The sequence below is a fragment of the Macrosteles quadrilineatus genome, unplaced genomic scaffold (assembly GCF_028750875.1).
Source record: "Macrosteles quadrilineatus isolate MER2022 unplaced genomic scaffold, UCM_ALF_1.0 Scaffold_4__1_contigs__length_99947679, whole genome shotgun sequence".
Taxonomy (NCBI): Eukaryota; Metazoa; Arthropoda; class Insecta; order Hemiptera; family Cicadellidae; genus Macrosteles; species Macrosteles quadrilineatus.
The window spans coordinates 11339188-11359505 of NW_026542597.1; the positions used below are offsets into that span (position 1 = coordinate 11339188).

General features: G+C 35.6%; 1 protein-coding gene across 1 annotated transcript; it reads left to right on the forward strand.

The window, feature by feature from the left end:
• Positions 1–3267: 3267 nt before the first annotated feature.
• LOC128992654 (60S ribosomal protein L8) lies at positions 3268–18898 on the forward strand. Its single transcript, XM_054416343.1, has 6 exons — positions 3268–3335; positions 8453–8592; positions 12664–12805; positions 13718–13936; positions 14819–15021; positions 18772–18898. Exons 2-6 carry the CDS (start codon positions 8455–8457, stop codon positions 18844–18846), a joined length of 777 nt encoding a protein of 258 aa, XP_054272318.1. The 5' UTR covers positions 3268–3335; positions 8453–8454; the 3' UTR covers positions 18847–18898.
• Positions 18899–20318: the final 1420 nt, after the last annotated feature.

A 20318-nucleotide genomic window follows, 5' to 3' on the forward strand; every position in this document is an offset into this window, starting at 1 on the left:
TATTGCCAGTGTGGCATGCTCAATCAGTCTCACTGGTTTGCCCGGAAAATCTATCTCGTAAGACGAGTGTGGCCACGGTCAAACTGTTTCACGTGCGTCGCACGTAAAAACGGAAAAAACAGTCTCGCTGGTTAAAAGTTACAAGTGTGGCCCCGGCCTAAAGCTCCGGTCTAACTCTATGGTTCTTGTGTCTTGTGTCACTTAATTGTATTATACAACATTTGTCTGCCAACATTAAATGCTGTGTTTGCAATATATACAATAGGGAACCAATAAACAACTGACACATAATTCTGAGGTTTGAACACTACCCTTCCCTCACATTATAAGAAAAGCTTACTGCTGTTACTTCTCTTGATGCAATGCAGTCATCTATGGTAGAATCAAAAGGTTAACCTAAGGAAAAGTAAACAAACCCCAGACAGCACACTTTATCCCAGGGACATCCCATAGTAGTCCCATATGTCCTGAGAATGTCTCGGGATATGTGCGCTATCCTCAGGATATCCCGCAAAATCCCGGGACAAGTACGAAATCCACAGGATATCCTACAATATACCGTAATGTCCCGGGATTTGTAAGTTAACCTCAGGATATCCTGTAAAGTCCCGTGATATGTACGAATGCCATAGGATATCCCAGAATGTCCCATGACATCCCGGGACATGTACAAAATCCACTGGATATCCTGTAATGTCCCGTAATGTCCCGGTAACAAACTGAAGAAAAAAAATACTATCACTGATGAAATGTACAGTATATCTAAATTTAAATGTTCAACAAGGCCAATATATAATAATTTGTTTTTTTCACTAGTGCTTTCAGAAACTTGGTTTCCATCTTCAGGCTGTGTTTACACTAGTACAAAGAGTAAATATTTACTTAATAAATTAATTTTAAACAAAGTTAAAACAGATGATTTAAAGGTTATTGGAAAAATAAAAAATAATATTAGAAAAATTAATCTTTTGAATTTTGGTTATGTTACAGTGTTGTTCTTGATGTAATTATTTTCAGTAATTCTGAATTTATAATTGGGCCGTCTTCATTATTTAACAAATAATTTTGGTCTGTTTTTTTTCTAAAAATAAGATTCCCACGCATTAAGATGTTGAGGTTTTATAATTTATTTTAAAAGTTTAAGGTTTCCCAGATTGAAAATATGTCTTGTTAATACTATGGCTAGCAAGGGTTGACTTTACTTTACTGACATATTACTACCACTGAGTTCAGGAAAACTAGAGTTCTATCATAGTTGTGTGAAATGTGAATTTAATTCTAGCTTTAAATTAATAAAACAACAAAAAACTAATTTTAATCATATAACAATCAATTATTACAGTGCTAATCTAATGGTGATTAAATAATCTATATTCAAATACCAGTATCCTCTCCGACTACCAGAAAAACAATTCAACTACTTGAGGTCTAAACAGATTAACAGAATCATATATAGCCTATACTGTAGTATCAAAAATATTTTAAGTATTGCGACCATTGCAACTGTCGGCTACTCTTTAACCACTTGAAAACACCCATAATCAACAAGCGCAGATAGCTCAGGAGGTAAGGTAAGAGGCTCACAAGGCGAAGGTACCAGGTTCGAAACCCGTCTGGGCCAAAAACTTTTTTCTCGTTTTTTTTCTTCAAAATTTGTGTTTATTAACTGTTTAATCAATTTACTAAACTTATAATTAAGCTTTTCATACTAAATCTATATTATTTTGTGTTTTTTATGTTCAGGCCCAGACCACACTTTATCCCAGGGACATCCCATGGTAGTCCCATATGTCCTGAGAATGTCCTGAGGACTACCCTGGGATGACCTCGGATGTCCCACGGATATGCGTGTGAGCTTATCCGTAGGACATCCCCGGGCGGGGACATTAGGCATTCCTGTGGATATCCTGTGATATCCCAAGTTGACCATAGGACCACTATGGGATATCTTGCATATCCTGTCGCAATATCCGTGGGATGTCCTGAGGAGAAAGTGTGCTGTCTGGGACAAACTAACAGCTCATGTATCTTAAGTACAAGGTTGTCCTCAAACCAATTTGGACATGAGGAATTCTTTGTGGGGAACAGCTTCAAAATCAAACTTGGATATATTACTAAGATTTCAGTCAAAATTACTAAGAACCATCCTGAAAGCCCCTTGGTATGTATCCAACGTCACCATTCACAATGATTGCAAAATTCCATTTGTTACTGAAGAAGTTACGAGCTGCAGTAAAAAATACATCTCAAAGCTTGAGTATCATCCGAACCATTTCCAATTTCCATTTGGCCCTCAACCTCCTAGACAACAATCAACATGTCTACAGACTAAAAAGAGAAAATGTTTTAGACCTACCGACTCGATTTGTACAGCAGCTCTGAAATTTGTTTTCTTTGTTTTCTTTTTTGTTAGTGCTAAAGGTGTTTAGCTGCTAACCCATGCATTCAAATTTTTATTTTATTGTTAAAAATGTCATCATATTAACTTACTGTTTGGTGCAAAACAGATTGTAAATAAAACTATGTAAAAAAATGTATCTTAAGTATTTTTTTTAAATGAAATTACAGCCGATAGTACAGCCCTTAAGGGTTCGCTCTACCTCAGCTCAGAAATCTCAACTCGGGCCTCATCGGTAGCTATGTTGCACCATTGAACAGCGCCCCGAGAAGCGCGTGCAGACGTTTAAGTCCTCCTAAATGGGGACAGCTCACTTACTCTACAGATCTATACAAGCTCTAGTCTATACAAGCATAGATAAAACATACTCCCTTAGTAGATATTTCTCATCCTAAGTGAAAGTGAACCTTTCTACTGTATTTTTAAATATAAGACACTAGGCTCATAGGCACTATGATCTGTAGAGTAAGTGGACCCTCTTAATTTATTTTATATTTTCGATGTGGTGCAAGTGCACCTTCTATTATATATACTATTTATAATATTATTTACAAAGCTCGTATAGACTATGATCTGTAGAATACCTAAGTGAGCTGTCCCCCTCTATCATTCTAAAAGCAAGTTTTGAAATAATTAATCTATATTATTACTCTGTTGGACCTACTTTGTATATTTTCCTAGACAATAAGTATTCAACTATGAAACCAAAAGCTAATAACAGTTGAAAACAATCTTGTATTGGTAAACATCTTTCTCTAATGGTTTTGTGATGTCTATTATTACAAAATAGTTACATGCATAACATACAATTACCATAGTACATACCTTTAAAATTGAACTAGTTTACTTTATTTTGCTGTTGGCAGTACTGCGGTGTGCTCGTGGATCTTCTTGTTTCCGTCGCCATATCTTCTTCCCTTTCTTTCTCCAAAATCAGGTATGTTCCAAGTAGAAACAAATTAATTGTAGCCATTTCAATCGCGGTTAATCATAAATTTACGGATAAAATACATAGTTCTATAATATAACACCAATTTCAAGATTTGGTTCATCGTAGTAATTTAGGAAAGTGTTATATACTCATTCTCCTGTTGTAATTCCTTCAACCTAACCTCAATTCCATGTCTTGAAGGTGTCAAGTCCTCGTTATTAAAACTTCTTAACTTAGCTTAGTAAAATTTCTCGGACTCCCTTAGCCAAGCTGTAAAGAAGAGTTTATAGCTTATGAGATTGAATGGAGGGATGAAATTGTTATCCTAGTCAAGTTTTGTTAATTCTATAATGTCCTCTCTATCCGTAGATAGGCCTAGGCCTAGGCCTTGGTTGAGACCCTATCAGTGGTTATTCTGTGGTTGCCTACATAAGTTAGCCTAGGTCTAATGCAGTGTTACAATGCATTTATTTATAGCCTGTTACAACTACAATATTAGGCCTAAGTTAGGCCTAGCCTATGCCGAAACTTAAGTTAACAACCCTAGGAGTGGTGAATTGACAGAAAATGTCGATTTAAAAATGTGTTGCTGGTGTGGCGGGCAACAAAATTTGTTGATAAGTGTTAAGTTCTCGGATACAAAAAATTGCGTGAAGGTTTACTAATCGAATCGATAGTTTCAATCGATATTAAGTTAGCATTGCCCAGATTAAGAAACTGTAGGTACCCAAGTTCTCATCCTTTGCATGTTATGCACAGTTATTAGGTGTAGTCGTCGAAATGACACTCTTGTACCAAAGGAAAGATGAGATTCTGAAGTTTTATTTTATTATAAAAATGAACCTTAACCCTCCGAGTGTCACGAGTCATAAAAACGACGCACAACACACTTTGTGTAGGGTCACGCGTCGCTTTTAAGATGCACAAACATCGTTTGAACTGGATCGAGTTAGGTATCGTTCTTTCCGTAATATTCTAAGCTTTCTCCAGAGGTCTGTCTCTAAGCGCTATTCATTTTAGTTCCGAAAATATTGTAGCAGACAGCTGACGTGCGTGTTTTTGTAAACAGCTAGGTTCCCCCGGACCGATGACTGATGTGTTTTATTACGTTTATCATTGTTTTAGTGTTAAAAATCAAAAGTAGTGATATACGTGGTGCATTATAAGAAGATTTAAGTGGTTTTGAAGTGCTGGTTGATGATCCTGAAGAAGTAGGTAGTGATATTGATGTAAATTATCAGCCAGATTCCTAGCTATGGTTAGGCTATGCATTCTTAGCTAAACGCTATGTACTGAAATCCGTTTTTCGCTCATAACTTATTTATTTGATAACTTATCTCGCTATATGATTATATATTTGTAATCCTCATTAAATTTAGAACAAAGTGGCTATTTTCAAATATTTATAGGCCTACAATTTATACAATTTCATTGAGCGCGAACTTATTTTTTTTTTGAAAATTTTAGAAATTATATTTTTTTTTTACCTAAATTTTTTTTTTTTTTTTAAATGTTCCTTATGTTTTATATATAATATTGAAGCCCATGATTTTCCAAACAAAATGGTATATAGAACATTAGAATTAACATTGTTTTAAGCTTCTCAGATCCGTTTTAATAAAACCTTGCAAAGGGGCCAAAAATAGGTGGACATTAAGGCCTAAACTATGGACACTCGGAGGGTTAAGTTATAACGTGAGGGCTGCACTTTACTTGACGTCCTACACTCATTCGAGGTAATTATTCCGTACAGGTGCCTCCAAACGAATTTTTAATTTTGATATCTTACTTTATAGTTTTTTACCTCCTGAATCCAAATATACCATTAATTTTCACCGCTGATGAATATTTCTCAAGATATCGCCGTAAAAACATACTTAACATTACAATAAACAAGGTAGGTTGGATGACATTTACAAGTGGAATGTACTATGGGTTAAGTAAACCAACCAGCTGATTGTTTTCAATCATAGTCAAGCAAATGGAAGTGACAACTTTAATTAGCTAACTCTGATTCTGCAATATGAAAATCACCTGATTAAGTTACACTTTTCACTTTCTAAGACCAATAAGTTAATAATGTATTATTGTTACCAGTATTTTATCCTTATTAATGATTTATTGATATATATTTCGCCGTTTAGAAATTACATACTAAAATGGTGCTATTCTAACATAACCTAACCCAACCAAACCTCTAGAATGTGTAAGCAAACTCCTTTTGATGTCAGAAAAGGCATGTCAGGGTGATAGGTCGTGCTTTATGTGAATTGGTGACTGCATTAAGTCCTTTGAAGGTAGGTTAGATTAGGTAAGTTAAAGTTTAGGTTATAATGTATCGAGTTGTTAGTTTATGTCGCCTGCAGACTGTTTTTGTAAAATTAAAATCCAGAAAAAACACTTCAAATTACTATTTCAAAAATGCAAGCAATAAATATTCATCAGCGGTGAAAATTAATGGTATATTTGGATTCAGGAGGTAAAAAACTATAAAGTAAGATATCAAAATTAAAAAATCGTTTGGAGGCACCTGGAATAAATACCTCATTCGAATGAAAATATCGATCGATATATCGATTAATCGATTGCTTCATTCGATATATCGTTTGGTTAGTTAGGTAAGGTTAACCTAACCTAACTACTTAACCAAACGTTATATCGAATGTAACAATCGAATAAAAATATTGAATCGAAAAAACAATTGAATGAGTGTAGGACGTCAAGTAAAGTGCAGCCAACATAAGTATATCGATCATATAATGAGGTACATTTGAATGAAAAAAAACGTGCTAACTGAACTTAACTCCCGAACGCAATGTTTCGTTGCGCAATCGTAAAAGATGAGTCATTTCAAAAAATCATAGCAGACGTAATTTTTATTTCTAACAAAAAAAAGTGGTACCAATGCTACAAGCGTAAAGTAAACTTCAGTCTCTAAAAAGTAGGCTATAATGTCATAATACATTCCAACAGCTAACTTAGGTTCATCAGCTAGAACAGTTCTTGTGAATAGCCAATTTTTATGTATTGCTCATGTGGCGAATTGACAAAAATTGTCGATTTCTAAATTGCATATATAATGTGAAAAGTTTTATATATGCTCTTAATAGACGAAAGAAAGTAGAATTCAATGTTGTCATGCTGGTCACACAAAAAGAAGCTTTGGATTTTTCTAAGATATAGGAACAGAACACAAACTTATCTTTGTCTAACCTAAAATGGCGGCGGCGTTGTCAGTTTCTGTCCGATAATAAGCCGAAGTGTGGGTTTTATCCCTAATTTTACAGTGTAATTTTCATTTTAGTTTAGGCCTAGTATTTTGTATTAGGCCTAGGTATAATATATATGATGCATTATTTTGCTTAATTAGCCTATTTTATACATTTATGATCCAAAATTGGATAAAAAGCTAGTGAAGTTTTGTGGCCTAACTTGTAACAGCTGATCAGTTGTTTTGTTTACATTTTTGCTTCTTGTGGGAAAACAAAATTTTCTAATACCTATCTTATTTAGTTATTCTTAAGTAAGTTAAATATAGAATGATATTATAGGCTTCAAAAAATGTATGGTTTATGACATTGATTTATTTAGGGCATTTGTGGATCTATCAAAGTTTAGTGTTAGAAATTGGTGTTTCATTGATATTTTCATTCGGTTGTTTGTGCCAACGGATACGTAAGTCTACCCAAAGTTAACTGACCTCTTTAAAAATAAATTAAGTTATATAACTCACTAAGTTGTGTGGCCATCGCCGCTCGGGCTCTTCCTTGTTTGTTACAAATAACTTACATTTAAGATAGTTATTGGAGCTAAAAGCGCAGAGTTGTCCCATAACTTGAGCTTATCCTCTGTATCTTAGTTAACTTTTCTATGAGTTTGCGGGTTATCCAATGTTAAGAATAGGCCCACGTTTAGATGTGGATCATAAACAAGGCCTAGGTCTAACCAAGAGAACTCTAGAGCAGACGTTATCGTAAAATATCATCAAAAATAACTTTCAACATTATAATTTAGCACATTTCTCAGTTCTCACCTATTCCAGGCCTATCTAACATAGAGGTTAGTCGATGTTTCCACTTTTAAGTTATATGATCCTTCTAGTAATATGTTAGGCCTAACTTAGGCTATGATTTATACTCTCAAAACTTCATTTAGAAATTAGATGTACCTGTGTGGGACTTGGGACATAACTTAGCCTAGGTCTAATGTAGCTGTAGGAGAGAGCTGCCAATACAAAGTAGGCCGACTAATCATATCATTGATTCCTAATCAGATGTCCATGAAAACTTTAAGTCCTCTCCAGAATAATCTCCTTTTGGCCCTAAGCACTGACTGCAAACATACGTAACTAATCTAGGCTTAGTAAGCCATATTATAACCATATTATATTAACTTAGTTTTAATTATGGTACGGTAACTTAGGCCTAGGCCCTTTAGTAGGTTACTTGTGTATCCGGGGCTACTAACTTATTTTGTCTCTGCCTTTCAGTGAGTTCTGAGGTGTTTGGATAGAAGAGAGCAATGATTATATTTTTTCGCAGAGGATACCCTTTGGTAACCAAACGTAGATTAGGTTTCCGGCAGTGACGTCACTGGGTTGTGGGGGCCCAGAACACCATTACCAAAACGCTACGATTTATTTTACAGCTATAGGTGTCCTTGGTGTAGTGGTCTTGTGGAGATTATATTAGTTGATATTAGTTAGTCGATTATATTATATGTTATATTATAGTTTTGAGATTATATTATATATTAGTTAGAGAGTATATTAGTTGATGTACAAGGGGAAACTGTCTAGAGATCGAATCCCATCGGAGCGGTGACATTAACTTTTTGTGAAAGATTTTGCTTAGAATGCCATTTCTTCTTAACCGTGCATCTTTTTTTAGAATTTGAGGCATAATTTTATTTTATTGAACAGAATTTAACCTTGATTCAATTTTTTTCATTATCAGGAAGTTTGGTTAGTTAGCCTAGGTTAGATTATGACAGTAACTGCCGGACGCCTAATCCACGTTTGGTTACCGGACATGTATCCTCTACCAGCTTTTTTAGTGGAGGTTAACAGAAAGTTTAATTTACGGTAAGTTTATATTCAAGCCATGCAATCTGTTATGTCATAGAGATGGGACGAGTGATTCGTGCCCAGCGTAAGGGAGCTGGGAGTGTTTTCCGCTCTCACACTAAACATCGCAAGGGAGCACCCAGGCTCCGTTCTCTGGACTTTGCTGAGAGGCATGGTTACATCAAGGGTGTTGTTAGGGTGAGTTAATCGAAATATTGTTAAAAATTAGCCTACTTAGTCTTGATGTTTGTTCTTAGAGTTTGAATATAGGCATAAACTTTTAACGGTATGAATATGATTTGATCAAAATGCAATAGATCTGCATGCAATTTCAACCCCTTTTATACACAGTTACATTGAATGTAGACAACAATGTTAACAATTTATCCTAATTGCCGTATAGGCTACAATATTTATTAAGGATTGGTTAAACAACTTTGGCAACATTATGATGATTTCTAGTTTAGCTTCCTGATACCTGTGAAGAATTATCTAGAGGCTCTTTCTGAATGTTGTCTAACTACGTTGTTTTGATCTTTTTATCGGTGTTTTGGTGTCTACAATGGTGGCATTTTATTAGAAGAGAAGTTGGAGAGAGTGTACAAATGCTTTTTGGGAAAGCGGTACAAACCCATTTATGTTTTGTGGATGTGCCTGGAATCGAACCCATAAAACTCATATGGACACTAATCATTACCTAACCCTTTTAACCCCAGCGTCCGATATATCGGACGTAAGGTGTTTTGCGAAAATCCCCGACGTCCGATATATCGGACGTCTGTTATTTCATCATTTACTGACCACCTAGCAATCCAAACGCCTTCGAATTCGGGGTAACGCCTTTCGACGAATTGGACTACACATAGAAGTGTAGTTTGTCGTGGTTTCACAAGATTTTCGTACTCTGTGTACTGTCGCTATTGGCTGTCGTCAGCTGTCGTATTGCCGGCCGGCGCTAGGTTCTGTTTATCTGTTTGTTTACGTTGTCGTCTGTATCGCGTAACCTCAGTGAATGTTTCCAACTTTATTTTGTGTTTCATTTCGCGAAATTTAGTGTTAATCTTTTGAAAATGAACAAAAGAAAAAGAGAGAAATCTCCTGTTAGTGAAAATTCGCTGCTCAGGAATCTTCGTGGGGTGGAAAACGTCGAAGTAAACGATGATGAGTTGAGTGATTCTTTTGTTGACAATATTGAAAGTTCCGATTCTGATAATGAATCAAGTTCTTCCGAAAATGAAACTCACAGTGATAGTGAGGATATTTTTGGGGATGATACGGATGAAGATCCAGACTTCGATCCATCCACAGTTATGTCTGAAGAATCTTCAGAAGACGAAGTCCAATCAACATCAAAGGGCAAGACTCTAAAAGGGTAGTAAAGGGTAGGCCTAGGTTTATGAAACTGACCTCAGTTGTTGAACACAACAAAAATATAGTTATAGATGAGGTTTTACAGTCTCAAAATGTAAATGATACAAATGTTGACGAGGACCAGGCCTCAAATGAAAATACAGTTCTTGGTCATGAAGGCCTAGGTCAAGGTTTATCAGGGCCAAATGAAAATCTTTCGGAATCCATAGGCCCATCAGCTGACAATAATTTAGTCAATAATTCAAACAATATCGAACCTCCCCAGATTGAAAGTCAGAGGCCTATACCTAGTGTAACAAAAGATGTAGGCCTAGGCCTAGAAAATGTTGATCGCATTATAAATGATGTCATACAAGGCCTATTTGATCACAACATACCAGAACAACTCATAGAAAATGGAATTCCCCCAAATGAGAATCCTCTAGAGCCTGAGCCCACTGAAAATGTGATAAAATGGACTCAGGTTGATGACGATAACGATCCTGGTTACGACCACAACTTTACGTACAATGAGATCCCTGGTCCAAAACATGTACCAAATTCAGACGCCAAGCCTATTGAATATTTCAATTTATTTTTCACTGTTGGACTGCTGAGCACATTTGTGCTGCGGACAAATCAGTACGCAAATCAGTACATAAATTCACTAGCCAACATGTCGCCTCACTCGAGTGCTCGTAACTGGAAGCCAGTAAATCTGACCGAAATGAAAGGGTTCATAGCAGTTATTTTGAACATGGGCATTATCAGAAAACCAACAATAAGGAGTTATTGGTCCACATGTACGTCTCAAGCAACCCCTTGGTTCCGTGAAATGTTTAGCCGGAACCGCTTTGAAAGCCTTTTGCAGTTCTTCCATGTTGCTGATAATAGAACTCTTCCGAAGCCTAACGAACCAAATTACAATCCCTGTGGTAAATTTTTACCAGTAATGGAGCATGCAAATCGTGTATTTCGAACCTACTACACACCGAATCGTGAACTTTCTGTAGATGAAAGCCTTGTAGGCACAAAAAGTCATTCAAAAATCCTACAGTACTTACCCAACAAACACCACCATAAATGGGGGATAAAATTGTGGATGTTATGTGATTGTGTGACAAAGTACTGCTTAGCCTTTGATTGTTATAAAGGTTCTAAAAGTAATGATGGAAAAAAAGAACATGGTCTGGCTTACAAAGTTGTGAAAAATTTACTTTTGATTTGTCAGTATTTGAATAAAGGTTACCACATATTCCTGGATAATTTTTTTGTGAGTCTACCGTTAGCTGAATATCTGTACAGTAAATGTACCTTCTTGACTGGCACAGTGCGAAGAAACAGAAAAGGGATTCCAGAAGAAATCAAAGAAAACCTAGATGTAGGGGAAAAGAAGTATGTGCGAAATGGGCCTAATTTATTTTTATCCTACCGTGAAAAGAAGAGCCAGAAAAAACCAGTGATTTTGTTGTCAACTAAGGGAACTGCAAAATCTGTCGAAAAAGTGAAGAGAAGAGGCAATGAAAATGTTATAAAAACAAAACCAGAACTTATCAACACCTATAATATGTACATGGGAGGCGTTGACTCATCAGATCAGATGCTGTATTGCTACCTGGATGAGAGAAGAACGGTAAAATATTGGAAAAAGGTAGTTTTCAATATATTTGCCAGGATGGTACTAAATGCCTACATTATATACAAAGAAAATTGTACTGGAAAACAGCTTACAAGACTGCAGTTCACTATTGAAATTGTTGAGGAGTTGGCTCGTGAATGGTTGAACAGCAAAGCTCGACCGCCCAATATGGCTGGCGCTGGTGGCGATGATGGTATGCAGAACCATTTTGGAATGGAATATTTACCAGATAGAAAAGAAAGGAATTGTAGTGTTTGCAGCAAAGTAAGCACAGCAGCTGGTGGCACTAGGAAAAAAAGCAGGACAGTCTGCATAAGATGTAAAAAAGGCGTGCATGCCGTCTGTTTCAATCAACACAAATGCTAACTTTTTTATTTTTTTTATTGTTGTATATAGTAAATATTGAACTTTTATAAGTGTATAAAATAGTGTAAGTGCATAAATAGTGTGTGTAGTGACAGTGAAAACAATTTTTGGGAGTAAAGATGTCTTGTTTGCAATATGTCATTGATAGAGAACATTTTGTGATATTTGTTGGAAAGCCGCGGAAGTGCAGCATTTTCTTTGAACGAATTGTTCTTCATTATTTTCCAAGGTATGTTGATAATATTTATTTTCTATGTAGAGAAATAAATTTGCTATCAGATGACAACAATATTGTGGTGATGGGAAGACTTTTATTTTGTGTTATCTTGGTCTACTTTCAAAAAATAAAAACAAAAATAAATAAAAATTAGTAAACTGACTAATTTTTTTTATTTTTTAAAATTATGTTTTGTTTGTTGTTACATATATTAAGTAGAGGAATTTTTGGGAATCAAATTAAAAAAAAAATTATTCAATTACAGTAATAAATAAAAAAGTTATAGCATTTTAAGTAAAATTCAGCGTTCCGCATATATTTTCCCTTGAGCATCTTGGCTACTCTATTAAAAAAGTAGCTGGGGTTAAAAGGGTTAATCAATTATTTTAAATTGTTATTGTGTATGAAATAGTACAATCCAGCTGAAATCAGTTCACATCATTAACCTACTTTCACAGGGTAGACCGCCAGCATTTGACAAAATATTTGTTTCAACTTGTTCTTGTAGTGTTACGTTTATACTATGGAAGGGATCTAGTGAATTTACAATGTGTTTTCGGATTAAACAGTGTGGGATTGTTCGTTTTGAAACTATTAACAGCAGCATCAGAAAATCCTGTACACTAATCAGACTTTGGATGTAACCATTTAGATCTGAGAATTTAACTTAAGTTGACATTTTGGATATTCTATACAGGACATCATCCATGACCCTGGTAGAGGAGCTCCTCTAGCCGTTGTGCACTTCCGAGACCCGTACAGATTTAAGACACGCAAGGAGTTGTTTATTGCTCCAGAGGGCATGTACACCGGCCAGTTCCTCTACTGTGGAAAGAAAGGTATGTTGAGATGTGATAAAAGACCCTCGTGCTTTAAAGACTTTTCTCTTCCCTAATGAATTCTCTTAACTCTTGAGATTGTCCAGACAACATAATGATGATTTCTAGTTTATCTACCTGACATCTTATGAAGAATTATCTAGAGGCTCTTTCTGAATGTTGTCCAACTAGGTAGGCCTAGACTTGTTTCTCAAGGCCAACTGATAGTCCTAGCAAGTTAAAAATTCATTGACCAAACTCTTAATTGTTATTTTTTACAACAATTTTCTTACTAATCCTTGCTTATTTTTGAACAACTTTGTATTAAGTTGCAGTGGAACTCCAATGCAAGTTTTGATAAAAACCAAGAATTCCAATTCATAAAATTTTGTGGTTTGCAACTTAATTGAAACGAAATGCAAATACTCTAGGCCTACAGTAACAAAATAAGAACAATAACAAAATAAGTGAACAATAGGGCAAGCTTAAGTTAGTATTGAATTAAATACCACTATTATCATTTTTATCAGACAAACATTATGATGAATTCTAGTTATACCTACCTGATGCCTATGAAGATATATCTAGAGGCTCTTTCTGAATGTTGTCTGTTTTGATGGCCTTTTTGCAACAACAATTTGATTTATAAAAGCTCATATGTGGTGTTGGCCTAACCAGTGGTTTCACACAATTTTTTATCCTAAAAAAATGTAGGCTACATTTTCTAATTAGGTTTAAGAGTCTGTTTTTAGAATAGTGGTATGAAAGTTATTATAATTTCAAGCCAATGTGTGGATATAGCCTAGTTATGTGGTCTTAAAATTTAGAAAGGTTTGCCAGTTAAAATAATAATAGGATGCAAAATTATTCTATCACAAGCATGTATTTTACTGTTATGCTGTGGAATCATTTTCATTTTTTCTTATTTTACAGCCAACCTCCAAATTGGCAATGTGATGCCTGTTGGCTCCATGCCTGAGGGTACCATCGTCTGCAACCTGGAGGAGAAGACCGGAGACAGAGGTCGGCTGGCGAGAGCATCTGGTAACTACGCCACTGTTATCGCACACAACCCCGACACCAAGAGGTCTAGAGTGAAACTGCCCTCTGGAGCCAAGAAAGTGATTCCCTCCAACAACAGAGCCATGGTTGGTGAGTATTGGCCAAACATGTGGCGGCCCACCCCTTGTATTAGCCCAAATGTAAGGTTACATTTTTGGTCTTACTCGTCGTTGACATTTGTTATGGTATTATGTCAGGGAGTGGTTTAAACAATTTTCTTGCTAACTTTATTACAGGTAAGATTAACAGTCCCAACCCATTGCTTTGTTGAGTATTAACTAAGGAGTTTCTTTTACAAAATAGAACTGGGTCAGTGAGTGAGATTTGCTTTGTTCTGCAACTTTCACCTTCTGATCATCTGAAACAACTGCCAAGTACAAGATACTTAATAGTTTCGTTTAGCCTCAGCTCAAATATAGTCTATGTAAAAAAGGTTTAAAGAATATTGTTTGATAAAAATGATTCTTTCAGTTAGACACACATTTTTCAAGGCATCTATGATGATAACCCTTTGTGTACAATGGTTAGAACCTGAATCCTATGAAGATAATCTAGGGCGGTCTGAGATGCCTTTTGGTTTAAAAACTTTTAGGCCTAACTCAAATATATTCACCAAGCTTCATTTTTGTAACTTTTTAAATACACCTATTTTATTATAATCCAAGTTAATAATTTTTATCATTTGGGTACTAAATACAATGTTTAAAACAATGTTAACAATTTTGAACTTGTAACTTAAAACTGAAGATTAATTACTAAAACACATTTTAGACTGATGTAAGCTATGAAAATTACGTTGACTACAAAGAAAAGTTAGGCCTATCCAATCAATTCTCTTGGGCACTCCTAATGCAAGGTTTAGAATTATTTCAACGAGTCCTAGAAAAAATATTTTGCCACTGAAAAAATTCTTTTAAGTAGACTAATTTTATCTCTATCAAATCGTAGTCTAAATTTGGTCTGTTTGGACAGGCATTGTCGCCGGAGGTGGTAGGATTGACAAGCCCGTACTGAAGGCTGGCAGAGCCTACTTCAAGTACAAGGCTAAGCGTAACTGCTGGCCCAAGGTTAGAGGTGTTGCCATGAACCCCGTTGAACATCCCCACGGAGGAGGTAACCACCAGCACATCGGCAAAGCTTCCACCGTCAAGCGAGGCACCAGCGCCGGAAGAAAGGTAACTTTTTTCTGCTCTATAAATTATCTTATTTACACTTTACCAAAATCGCGGTCTGATAGGCCCATAGGAATTTTCACAAACGTTTGTTGGCAACACTGTTTCCTTGGGTGATTCCATTCCCCCCTTTTCCTCCCCTATCTGTTGATATATTCTTTGTTCATTTTGCGTGGGTGCCGTGACCTTGACAGGTTGTTCAGGGGTGCCCATCCCCCCCTAGACTCATGACGCACCCCCCCCCCAATTGAGCAACAGCCCCCCCCCCCCATAAACATACATCTGTAAAAAAAACCTCATACACAACAAATGAGAAACATTATTCCCCCGCCCAGCACTATTTGTAAAACTATAAAAGAAGTTTTATAATTTTGTTTAGATATTTAAAATTCAAACCCAGTTAATCTATATCAATAAAGTTATAGTTTTGTCTGTACATTGCTCAGAAATATACATATTTTGTGTTATTTATGTTTTATACATTGAAGAAGTTGAAACATGTCTTATCTCAATTTATGTTCGTCTGTCACGGCCCAGAAGGCATTTTATGCAGCCTACTCATGGCCTACTCTAAAGAAAACTAGAGTACCGATTATGATTCTAATGGTTTAATTGTATCCACAGGATTGGCGAGAGAGTCCTTATAGCCATTAAAATATGGCCTCACTATTTTGGAAATAAAATAACGGACGATCAAAAACACAATTTTGTGTGATTTTTCTAGTTTATTTTCTCTATGTTTACTACATACGTCATTAATTTATGAAATACTAATAATCTGTTAAGAGAACACGTCATATATGAAATTACGAACAGCTGTTTTGATAAAGATTCTTTTCCTAGCTGTCACTGATATGTTTACATAAATGTTCTTTAAGAATACTGTGTAGGCCCTAACCATTTCCGATCACGTTTGTAAGCAAATCCAAAACCAAGTGAGATTAATACCGTGTGGCTTTGGCTTACATAACGGGTTTGATTTATCACGAGTACTAATATGTAACTGTAAATTAAATTAAATAACTAGCCATCATCTAGATCCAGGTCGGGAACCGGAGATTCTGTGTGTATCAAGTTGTACTTGAATTTTGATTACAGGGAAAAGACCGTGAATCAGTGTTGTACAGGACTGGAAAACTTATCTTTCTATATAAATAAAATTAGAATATATAAATATAGAACAATAATTAGTAGAATAATTAAATATATATATATAAATAAAAATGAGTTTTATAAGTCCCCTCAATTTAAGGAACTTTTTATTGCCAGAATATCCATAACGAATTGTCAGTGTCTTTCTCGATATAACGATCCCCTCTCCCTCCCTTTAGAAACATCACAGCTCCTTTGAAAATGAAATGGAAATAACGCTTGCGCCAACAATCGTCTGCTCCGTTATACACTTCTGTCTGCTGTGCGCTATGTTACAACAGATTTGAGATACAACAGCTGGGGAATGATGACGATTAATGCTTAGTACACTGTGATTGAGTGATAACCATGGTAACTTTAGTAAGGCTGTGATTGGCCAATGAGTAGGCCTAAATATGGCGACTTGTTGAATTTGTGTATGAATTGAAGAGAAACCTATTAATTCTGAACAAAGAAAGAGAATAACAAGATTGTTCTCATTACATTTTTTTTCAAGAGTGTTTGAATTATCTCTAAATATAATTTTACACTTTTTTATTACTTATCTATCAATTCCTATGCTGTGATACAGCACCTATCGGTAGCCTATCTGTCTATCATGAGCAGTACCTTATAACACTTTCTAAAGGTTCCTTTAATATTTACGTTATTTATAGCAATGTAATGTTTGGCTAGTGATTAGTTGAGTTTGAGTTAGCTACAATTTTAAACGTTGCAGTTTGTACAACTGAACCAAGATAAATGATTTGAAATTTACAATAATAATGATTGTGCAATTTCGTTTATAAAAATGTAAATCGTGACTTAATGGCTGTTTACAACGTTTTAATGAGTTTGTCATCTGATTTTATACTATATTGGATTAACCGTATTTTTCATCCCCCCCTTTCCCTATTAACTCAGGTAATCGAGTATCTACACAATAGTGTAAAGTATTGTAGCCTATGCTACTTGCTACTTGATCGTATTTTAACGAGCTTTATGTCAACAAAACGTTCTGCTGTGCTAAGTCGCGGTGTAGCTGGACGTGTCTGTACCACGCGTTATCCTTTATCTATCACAGCAGTTGAGCCATCCCGTGCGCTCCCTCTTAAGATCTCACGTCTTGCTAATCTTAAATAATAACTTTCTACACACGAATCCTAAACTATCCTAAAATCCTATTATAACTAATTTAATTCAATAATATAACTAACTATTGTAATTAATTATCCACTTTCTATCTGGCGATTTCGTAATGTATTTTGGATTGTCGTCACATTGAACACTGTTGCAATTAACTTAAGCCCCCCCCCATTTGAATTTTTGAGCCCCCCCCCAAGAATTTCAATGACGCAGTCTGCGTCACGGCCCCCCCTTGTGGGCACCCCTGGGTTGTTCATAGCATGCCCGTCTCAGAAGCCCAGCATTAGTGGATTTTAAAGTGGGGTCTCACAGGCCCAGAGTTTTGGTTTCTGTGTTTCTAAGCAGGGTTCATTATTTTCAAAAGGGGTCTCACATACCGGGGATTTTAGTTAGTGTCAGCCTGGGAAGAGTTTTGTTATTAGTGTCAACATTTATACATAACCCTGCCTGAGAATATACGGATGTCGATCTGACTGGGGAAACCGGGACGTCAATTTTGCATTGTACTGGGCAATTTGGAATATACTACACAATGATAGAGTGTTCATTCATTAATTGTGTTCTTTTGGTTCTCTCTTAACATTGTGTCGCGAGTTAGTAAAGAAAATCGTTAAGGTTTAAGGGGAGACTTTCTGTGTTGCTGAAAGCTTCATAGATGCTTACAGTTACGATTATGGGGTTTGTTCACAATATTGATGGCGGGTAATAGTTGCGAATCTAAAGCCACAACCAAATACGAAATAATAATAATGCACATAATTGTTTTAAAATTGTTTTCTTTTTGAATTGTGGTTAATTTAGGTTCTTAAATATTTTTTATGTATAAGCAGGTAATATAAATCAGTTTTGCTTTTATGTAAGATTTGAACTGGACATTTTGAACCTTTGTCCTTTAGAATTTTGTTTTCATGACTCACTGGACACCTTGGATCGCTTTGAATATGTTGAGATTTTAATCACAATAAGAATTTCAACAACAGAATTGCCTTTTTACTGTGCGTAAAAAGTACGAATGTTATAGGTTAATACAAAATATGTTCAAGTTAACTGGTAGACCATAGCGTAATGGTTGACTGCTCCTTCTGTTCACTATGCAATCAATTTTTCACTATAAGCTCTTGTTGATAGTTTTTCCAAACAACTCTTTGTCTACAAATCCCTGTTTTGAGTAAACAATTCCCTCAAATAACCTTTATTCCTTTTTCATTGATATTGTAGGCTTTAGGCCTTTCTAATAAAATGTACCAGTGTGGAAACAAAATTGAAACTACTGTATCTACAATTGTGCAGTTAAGCTTAATTAATAATTTTGCATCGTCTGCTCATTTCTATGATTATACAACATCCAAACAGACATTTGAAACCTGAAAACCTGATGACGTTCAATACTATGAGAAATGAGTGTTTTGACATGACTATTTTAGTTTTCAACGCCTAATGGCACCATTGAATGCTAATAACTTTGTTGTGTTTTAGGTCGGTCTCATCGCTGCCAGAAGGACAGGAAGAATCAGAGGAGGAAAGAAAGATAACCTCAAGGGAGACGATTAGACTTAAATGGTTTTTATGTTTTATCACAATAAAAAAGTTTAAAAACCTTTAAGAGTATTACTTCCGTTTTTCGTCTCGCCTTTCTTGCATCACTAAATGGACCTTTACAATGTTATAGCATAGATTGAAAATAGGCTTACTTACTAAAGATTTATTTGTCATCCTTATGGATTAGTTGAAATAGTATATTACGTTACTAGTCCTGAAAATAAGTGTTTGCCGGACGAGTGTGGTCGTTCCTGTGCGAGACGAAGTCGAGTACGGGATAACCATACGAGTCCGGTAAACATATTTTGGACGAGTTACGTACGATAGTTTACGCCATACTACTAAATCTCTACAAATCCTTATATATTACCACCAACTAAAGGACTAAAAATCACTAGTCATAACCTCTAAGCGAGGTTATGTTTTTGTCTACAACCACTCATTGCCAACCAAATACAGTATAATCAGCTGATTGGTGTCCGGTAAAACTCATTGCATAACAGTAGTACGCAATGAAACCCCATTTGATTAAGCTGGCGGCAAACAGCTGTTTTCTGGACTAAATACTTCCGTGGGAAGTTCGTTAAAACAGTGTAGTATGGCGTAAACAATTTTTCCTACTACCGTTTTTTAAACTAGCCTTTTTTATTCAGTTCTTAGAATTAAAAAGATTCACTTTTCAGTATTATTTTCTACTCCTGTCTTAAAGACTATCTATACGCGACCGTTGTGTAAACTACTATTTCATCACTGCTTAGAAAAATTAGTTATTTTAATAACATCATGGGAACAGAGAAAATTAAAATATTAGCAAATTTTGAATTCATATACCTTATTCTGAAATGGCGACCATACAAATGTAGGTAATTTAAGCCAAACATGAATATTAGCATGCTTAGCAAATGTATTTTTTACACCTAGCTATTACAATTTGATTATATTTCTAGTAGAAGCAAACCTAAGTACTCAATACATCTTGTGTTACTTAAATCGATAAAACTGACTGGTTAAAAGGATTATTATTGTGAAAATCCAACCGTGTAAATGGAAATGGTCTTAGTTTGCAGGGGGGGGGGGGGGGGATTTTTACAGGAGGAAGTACTTAAAATGCTAAAGAAAAGATGACCTAACTGATATGTATTGTGAATGTGCGGAGAATGGATCCCTTACTGAAGACCGAGACGCTAACAACACACCCACTCTCCAATATATTTACACTTGTACCTTAAACATACTAAAATCTTAAATACCTCAAACATACTAGACAGTAAATATATGCAAGACGTTACAATTTTGACCAGTCATACTGACTGGTCAAGATTAGGCGAATCAGATTATATTCTTTTGCAAGGCAGGTCATATAAATCCTATTCTCAAATAAGAGCTGCCTGTTAACATGTTCAGTGCGGCAGGCATTCCAACAGGCACTCGCCAATGGTGGGGAAGCCCCGGCGCGGCACCATAACAAAGAACACAATAACAAA

Coding starts and splice junctions, on each gene's coding strand:
- LOC128992654 (XM_054416343.1), top strand. CDS start 8,455: ATGGGACGAGTGATTCGTGCCCAGCGTAAGGGAGCTGGGAGTGTTTTC. Junction 8,593..12,663: donor ACATCAAGGGTGTTGTTAGG/GTGAGTTAATCG, acceptor TATTCTATACAG/GACATCATCCATGACCCTGG. Junction 15,022..18,771: donor GCACCAGCGCCGGAAGAAAG/GTAACTTTTTTC, acceptor GTTGTGTTTTAG/GTCGGTCTCATCGCTGCCAG.